Here is an 8,479-nt window from a genome sequence, read left to right as displayed (position 1 = left end):
ACAGTTGGCAAACTGGAGCCCCAAGAGAGCTGAAGGCATAAGTCCTAGTCCAAGAGCAGGAGAAGACTGATGTCCCTGCTCATACATGTGTGCACAGTGAACAATGGCTAGTATTGTTATTCAAGAAGAAACCACCTATTTGAGAAATAGTTAACCCCAAACTGCACATGAAGTCTTCTGCTCATTCATTTTTTTTTTTAATTAAGGTTTACTTATTTTTGAGAGAGTGCAAGAGAGAGAGAGAGCGTGTGCACAAGCAGGGGAAGGGCAGAGAGAGAGACAGGGAGACACAGAATCCAAAGCAGGCTCCTGGCTCTGAGCTGTCAGCACAGAGCCCAATGCAGGGTTTGAACTCAGAACCGTGAGATCATGACCTGAGCGGATGTCAGACGCTCAATCACCTGAGCCACCCAGGTGCCCCTACTCATTCATTGAGATTGATCACTCCCTGTTCCAGTGAACCCTGGTGCGCCTGGGTGCCCTATCACCACGTTTCTAAAAGGAGAGGAGATTTGGGATCTGAGGCTTAAGGACAAACAGCTCGCTGACCATACAAGGGGTCAGTGGGTGTGGAGGGGGTGCACCAGGCAGAGACAGCAACACTTGCAAAAGCCAAGTGGTGCAAAAGTGTGTCTGCAAATAGAGTCAGGCAGGAACTCTTGAGTTTTACTCAGAAGCTCCTTGCTGTGGGCCTTTCCTGTACCTCATCCCGCTTCAGCCTCTGCAAAAACCAGGCCTCAGGTGCCCCCTGGCGGTGGTCTTTGATACTAACAGGACAGAAACTAATACCTGGAGGACAAGCTGCCTACATCCCTCTCCCTTGAACTGTTCCTTCCTGTCTCCCCAGAAATGGACTTGCTGCAAGTGATAGAACAATCAAAGAATGTTTATTTTATTTAAAAATTATAGGCTCAGAGCCTGGAGACTGTTTCCAATTCTGTGTCTACCTCTCTCTCTGCCCCTCCCCTGTTCATGCTCTGTCTCTCTCTGTCCCCAAAATAAATAAACGTTGAAAAAAAAAATAAAAATTATATGTTTTCCAGTTATCAGAACAATGCATGTTCATTGCAGAAAATTTGGAAAATATAGAAAAAAATAAAGAAGAAACGAAGTCCTCCTAATTCCGCCACCCAGGATAAACACTATTACTATATTGGCATATTTGCTTCGTGTTTTTCTCTGCATACAATTTTCACATGGCTGAGGATTAGCGTGTATATATATTTATATACAAATACATAGACATACATATGGGTTCAGTTATGTGTAAACATTTGTTGAGTATTTTTTTTTAGCTTTTATTAATTTAAAAAAATTTTTAATTCCAGTATCATGAACATACAGCATTATATTAGTTCCAGGTGTATAATATAGTGATTCAATAATTCTCTACATGAGTCAGTGTGCATCATCATTGTACTTTTTAATCCCTTTCACCTCTTTCCTCCACCCCCCACCCACTACCCCTCTGGTAACCATCTGCTTGTTCTCTATAGTTAAGGGTTTGGTTTTTGGTTTCTCTATTTTTTTTCTCTTCCTTTCCATATGTTGAATATTTTTGTGCACAAAGTCCTGGTGTGGGAGTTAGTGTGGGTGTTGGGAGCCGGGTGCCAGTGTCAGACCATGCTGAGCTAGAACCCCTTACTAGCTGCGTGACGTGGGCAAGTGCCTTCTCTGAGTAACAATTTCTTTCTTGATCTGTAAAATGGGATTTCTGATGGGACCTATCCCAGGGCTGCTGTATGTAGATGGCAAGGCATATATAAAATACGCAGCACAGTGCCGGGGGCAGAGAGGGTTTTTCCTGGTAACATATCACCATGGAAAGTTTAGTCTGCCTTTCTGATTCACAGCGGAAACCTCTGGAAGTGGGATGGACTTCTGGGTCTAAGGATATGAAGACCCCAAGGTTGATATAGTTGGTCCAAATGGAGAGGCAAATTTCAACCAAGATCTCGTGCCTCCTGCACCACAGCTGTCCTCATTTGTCTCCGTATTCTTCCAGGCCCTGTGTACGCAGAAGGGTTTTTCAGCATTCTAATTGCAATGCTTGCACCAGTTTGCTTAGTGTTAGTTACATCATCAACATTTTCCTAAGCGGCTAAAGCTGTCATTGACAGCACTTGCCATGGTTTGCTTAACGATTTCCTTATTATTGAATATCTGGATTTACTTTTTCATTCATTCATTCATTCATTCATTCACTCACTCATTCATTCATTCATTCATTCATTCATTCAAGAAATAGTTCTGCCAGGCACTGAACTAGGCATTGGGATATAGTGGTCAACAAGAACAGTGAGCACCTTACACTTCAGGCACTTGGACTCTGGCCAGCAAGACAGACCACGTCAAATAAACAAACAAGCAAGATCCCCACGGTAAGCGTGCTGAGTGCTGTGAAGGAAAAGGAGAGAACTATGGGGGGGTGGGAGGGGATCTATTTTTTAACACATTTTTATATTTTCTGGAAGTTGTCCTAGTCTCTAATTCTAACCTGCTGTTTGCTCCTCAGCAGCTGTAACTGAAGCTTCTCTTTGAGGAGTCCCATTTGGGGTTGGACTTTCCACTAACACAGTTTCTGGAGGAGTCAGAGTTTACCAAGGTGGTCAAAGGCCTGACAATGAGCTCAAATGGGCCTCATTGTCTGTCCTCCCTTCCTCTAAGGCTTGTGTTTCAACCAGTGTGGTCTGCTCCCTGCCCCCCAAAGAGACATGATTATGCCCTTCTTAAGTCTACTTGTACAGTGCCTTTTCCTCACTGTCCTCTCAGTACGGGACCTCCACTAGCCCTGGGAGCCTTTGAACCAATTGGGGAAGGTGTTCCCTTCTAGTGGACAAAGCCTCAATGGCTGGAGCTTGGTGGGCAGAGTACAAGTTGGATTCCAGCCCTTTTGAGGCCTCCTGGGCCACCTGCGTGACTGCACATGGCAGTCCTGCCCGCAGCCTCTGGAATGGCCACCCTACCTACTTTCTTTTCTTTTTTTTTAATTTGTTAAAAACAGTTTATTTATTTTGAAAGAGAGAGAGAGTACATGCTCACGTGAGCGGGGGAGGAGCAGAGAGAGAGGGAGAGAGACAGAATCCAAGCAGGCTCCACGCAGTGCAGAACCTGACATGAGGCTCAAGCTCATGAACCATGAGATCACAACGTGAGCCAAAATCGAGTTGGATACCTAACTGATTAAGTGTGGGGCTCAAGCCCACAAACAGTGAGATCACAACCTGAGCTGAAATCAAGAGTTGGATGCTTAACTGACTGAGCCACCCAGGCACCCCACCCCACCTACTTTCTATCTATCTCATTCTTACACCATCTTGAAGACTCAAAGTTTATATTCCATCTCTTATAGGAAGTCTTGTCTAGCCTTCTAATTCACAGTAACTTCTCCATTCCTTGAACTCCTAAACAATTTTTTCACTCCTTGCCTTATTTGGCACTCAATTGTATACTGCCTTGTGATTCTTCTTGTTTTTCTCTCCTGTATTGTTCTTTCATCTGAAGAGATCTGATTTAGATAGAGAAATCACAGGTATCTCTGTAGATGTATCATTTACACTAAATCTTGAAGGAGAGATAGGCAGAGTTCTAGAGAGTGTTCTAGGCAGAAGGGAGGGCATGTGCAAAGTCCCTTAGGCAGAAGATCTTTGAGATTCAAAGCCAAATGCACATGAATATCTCTGCATGGAATGGCCTTTCCAGATTTGGCAAATGAAGTGGAAAACAACTATTAAATTATGCATTCCAGGGCGCCTGGGTGGCTCACTCAGTTAAGCATCTGACTCTTGATTTTGGCTCAGGTTATGATCTCATGGAGCCTGCCTGGGATTCTCTCTCCCTCTCTCTCTCTTCCACACACCCCCATCTCAAAAGTAAATAAAATAAAAAATATTCATTCACACTACTTTCTGAGGACCTCTTTGTTCTAGCCCCTGCAAATGGCATACAGAGATGAATCAGACCAGACATGTTCCTTCCCAGACTAACGGAGGAGGCTAAGATTTCTCTACAGTGTGACAGACAGACCAGGGTAGAGGGTTATCATGTATGTCAGTAGAAGAGTGGAGAGAGTAACTATTTCTTGCTTGTGGGCACTGAAGAAAGCTTATCCAAGATGGAGACATCTGAGTGGGGTCTGATGAAGGGTGACCCATGAGGAGGCTGGTGCAATGGTCCAGGCTAAAGGCCTGAATTGGGACAATGACAATAAGGATAGATAAAAGAGGAAAGATGAGAGAGACATTTCAGTGTAAAACGTATAAGACTTGGAGATGGAATGGTTTTAGGAGGCTGGGGAGAGGAATAAGTTAAGTCTCTCCAACTTTCATGCATGAATGACTGAATAAAGGCAGTACCCCTGGATTTGGTAGAGGGAGTAGGTTGGTGGAGAGAGATTGGGGAGTGGTGAGGCATTCTCCTTGGCACCACGGACAGCTCCAAGGATCTCCAGAAGACTTGACGTAGGCCAGATCAATGGTGCTTGCCCCTGGCTGCCTTAGAATCAGCAGAGGAGCTAACTTAACATACATACTCCCAGTCCCACCCAAATGTTCTGCATCAAAGTCTCTGGGGTTGGGGTTCAGGAGCCTGCATTCTAAATAAGCACCCCAGATAACTCAGGCACAGGCAGTCACATAACTACAACACTGAAATAAAGCTATGATGGCCTCCAGAGAAAGAGATGAGAGCGCCCTCTGCTGCTAAAATGACGTTTTGATCTCTTGAATTTATTGCTGGTGTATTTCAAGGCAGTTTATTTACGTGGGGAATCTCTGGGCCAAAACAACCAACCAACCAACTAACCAACCAACCAACCAACCAACCAACCAACCAACCAACCAAGAGACTGGGCAGATGAATAAGGAAGAGCGGCCACCTGTGAGTAGTTATGATACGGTCTTTAGTCTGGGATTCTGGGATGCTGTTAAACCTTCCCAACTGCATTCCCTAAAAAACAAAACAAACAAAAAACAATAAATGTGACTCCCTAAGGTGAGAAGGGAGAATCCTCTCCTTGCATTGGCTTTAAAGATATGTTGCAACCCAAAAGAAATGAAAGCAGGGACTTGAAAAGGGATTTGTGCACCCGTGCTCATAGCAGCATTATTCTCAATAGCCGACAGGTGGAAGCAATCCAAATGTCCATTGACAGATGAATGGGTAAAGACAATGTGGTAGATACAGGCAGCAAAAACATTATTCCGTCCTAAAAAGAAATGACATTCTGAGATATGCGACAACACGGGGGAACCGTGAAGGCATTACGCTGAGTGAAATAAGCAAGACACACAGGGACAAATATTGTATGATTCCACTCATATGTAATGAGGTCCCTAGAGCAGTCAAATTCATAGAGAAAAAAGCAGAATGCTGGTTGCCAGGAGCTGGGGGGAGGGAGAACGGGGAGTTATGGTTTAAATGAGTACAGAGTTTCAGTCTGAGATGAAAAAGTTCCAGGAATGGTTGTTGGTGATAGTTCTCACGCAACAATGTGAACGCACTTAATGCCATTGAACTGCACACCTAAAAAGGTAAAAACGGTAAGTTTTATGTTATGTTTATTTTACCACAATAAAAAGAAAAGTGACATAATAAGAAAAGCAGTGTTACTGCCCTCCAGTTGACTGGGAATGAGTAGGGCTTCTCCATCCCATAGGGCGCTCTCTGAGAACAGGGAAAGGTGTCTCCCTTCTCAGTCTGGGGCTCTCCCAGGGCCAGCCAGGTGTTTCTTTAAGCGGACAGCTAATCCCCCAGGGCCTGGACTCGTCCCGTCCATCATCAGATAGAGATGATTCCCGACGGTGCAGTTCCCTCCAGCAGGTGAGGTTCTGCCTGCCCCTTCCGACTGGGAGTTATCCCAGCGACTGTGTACGGGGTAGGGGGGAGGGTCAAGTGGGCCCTTAGTTTGAGATTCTCGTCTCTCTTCCGCAGCTCCCAGGCTCAGGAGTCCCACAAGTGCCCAACACCTTAGCACACCCCTTCTCACCTTCTGCTTCTCCAAGTTGTGCTCCGTCAGAAAGCCAGCGCCCTCCCTCCGGCCGGGCTCAGGCGGCTTTCCGCCCTCTTCCAAGATGGCCGCCGCGGTTTCTGTGACAGGCCCGATCACGTGGGCGCCGCCGCCTATGAGGTCGCGGGAGCTCGAGCGGCGATTGTCCCTTCCCGGGCCCCGTCCCGAGGCGGCGACTGCCCTTGTCAACCCAAGCCTGAGCGATCATGGCAACGGGCTCGGGCGGGGAGCGCGTGGCAGCGGCGGCAGCGGCGGCAGTTTGGTCGCGGGCCGGGGCGGCGGAGCGGCGGCGGCGGCGGCGGTGGCACTGGCGCTGGCACCGGCCCTGAGCGCCATGCAGCGGGGCAGCTCCGAGAGGGAGCTGGCGGCCCGGTGGGAGGCGGAGGCGGTGGCCGTGACCAAAGCGCAGGCTGCGGCGGAGCAGGTCCGCGTGGACTCGGGCGCGGCCGGGGAGCCGGAACGCAAGACGCCAGAGGAGCAGCCCAAGGACCCGGCCCCGGCGCAGCCCCGCGCGGCCGAGGAGGGGGACGCCCGCGTTGTCCCGCGGCCGCCGCCCACGCTGCCCCCGGCCAAGCCGCAGGCGGCGCGGGCGCCGGGCCTCTGCCCGCACGGGAAGCCCCGGAGCAAGGGCCGGGGCGGCCGACGGAGCTCAGGCCGCGCGGCGGACGAGTACCACTCCCAGCGGCCCGTCACTGTGGACAGCTCCAAGGCCAGGACCTCCCTGGACGCCTTGAAGATCAGCATCCGCCAGCTCAAGTGGAAGGAGGTGAGGCCTGGCCCGGCCGCGTGGGCACGGCGGGAGGGTGGACAGTTCGACCTCGGAGGACCCGGCGCGGCCCAGGCCAGGGCTGAGGGCTGAGCTCCTGCCGAGCGCCAGGCTCCAAGTGCTCATCCTTGAAAGCCTCGCCCCAAAGTCGCTTCCTCCAGAAGGCTTTCAGCCCGCTCCAGGTCAAGTTAGCCACAGCTTCTTCCCCTGGCTCCCCTACAGCTCTGGTTTCTACCTATCAGCACTCCCCTGCATTGTAGATCTTAGCCTATTTATATGTGTCTGTCTCCTGCACCAGCTTTGAGTCCTCGGGGCCCGGGACTCTTTCTTTCACTTCTTCATTTAAGTTCTGTTTGCTCAGCACTTAACTGTATAGCAGTGAACAGTTTGTACTTTGGAGGCAGACAGACTTAGGTTCTCACCACACCCTGCCACTTAGCTGTGTGACTTTGAGCAAGTCGCTTCACCTCTTAAGCCTATTTCCTTCTCTGTAAAGCGAAGCTAATAAGTGTCTCATAGTTTTGTTAGTATTAGAAGACTCATTGCTTATTGTAGCATAGCACAAGTGTGCAATAAATGGTAACTAATCTTAGCACCGTCTCCTCTCTCTTCCTCCATCACCGTCACCATCACCATCACCACCACCACCATTATCATCAGTGCAGGAACCGTATTTTACATTCTAGGCCTTGGCATGTGGCTATAGCATGTGTCAATGAGCGGTGGCTGAAAGGGTGGATGAAGGAATGGGTTATTCCTCCCTGAGCCCATTTTAGACCTAGTGGGGGCTGGAATGAAGCACCAAAGACACCCAGGAGTGTCTGTCGCAGTTGGCTGAGTGGATAAAGCCATTTGACTTTATTTTCAGCTTCTAAGGCTTTTTAAACAGGGTTTCGGGAATATTGGGATTGTGATTAGGGCAGTCAAGTCTAGAGACTTAGATCCAGATGGTCTGCTGGTGTAACAGGAATCCGCAGCAGGTGACGTGAAAGACTCAGGTGCTTAGCTCTGTGCTTTGGCTATGGCAGACATTCAGGAATGGTTTTATGAAGCTGGAACATATGGAGAGATGGCCGCAGAAAGGATTGATGAGGTCAGAGGGTTGATGTCCCAACAGGAAGGAGACGTGTGGTTTGGAGGGAAGACAAGAATCAGGCAGGGCAGACGTCCAGGTAGGGAGGGGTTAGCCATTGGGGAAGTCTGACTCCAGGTGTCAGGGTCCCCAGGCTTGGGGCTTGGGATTCAGAGGAGGACTTCCATGCCTAGGAAACCTGGAGGGAGGCTCCCAGCTCTGGACAGGGTCCCAGGTCTGGGCCAGAACAAGATAAAATTGGAGAACTTGTCAGTGCCATGGTCCTAATAAAGAGAGAATCCAGGGACTGAAACCAGGCCACAGAGTCAGGCAAGGCTGAGAATCAGGCAAGGAGAGCTGTTCTCGGCTTAGCGCTGTGGGAGGGAGAGACATGAAGCTGGCTAGATCTTGCGAGATGGAACCAGATGGACTCAGAAACCAGCAGGCATGCATGCCAGGTTCAGGTACTCGGTCCACGGGTGTTTGCTGTGGGTGCTGACTCTGGAAATCAAAGATGCTTAAGATGTAACCCTTGCCCTCAAGGACCTTACAGTTCAGTAGGGAAAAAACACAAAGAAATCATTGCAGTGATTAGAAGGTCTTTGCTGCTGCTTCCTGAAATGCTCTTTTCCCA

General features: G+C 49.0%; 1 protein-coding gene across 7 annotated transcripts in view; it reads left to right on the top strand.

Moving 5' to 3' along the window:
- Positions 1-6,000: 6,000 nt before the first annotated feature.
- The window catches only part of TTLL11 (tubulin tyrosine ligase like 11), a 240,147-nt gene continuing 237,668 nt past the window's right edge, over positions 6,001-8,479 (top strand). For 6 of the 7 annotated variants that reach the window (XM_086683912.1, XM_086683911.1, XM_086683910.1 and 3 more), the window contains exon 1: positions 6,057-6,773. In XM_086683912.1, the coding sequence (XP_086540038.1) occupies positions 6,072-6,773 (702 nt within the window). In that variant the 5' untranslated portion in view covers positions 6,057-6,071. Of the gene's footprint in view, positions 6,774-8,479 lie in introns of all 7 variants that reach the window. The other variant, XM_086683916.1, reaches the window with a different exon arrangement.

This window comes from Puma concolor, chromosome D4 (genome assembly GCF_028749965.1).
Source record: "Puma concolor isolate L17-30 chromosome D4, mPumCon1.1.hap2, whole genome shotgun sequence".
In the NCBI taxonomy this organism is placed as follows: domain Eukaryota; kingdom Metazoa; phylum Chordata; class Mammalia; order Carnivora; family Felidae; genus Puma; species Puma concolor.
Note: the sequence above shows the minus strand (reverse complement) of the source record. Positions and strands in the feature narration are given on the sequence as shown.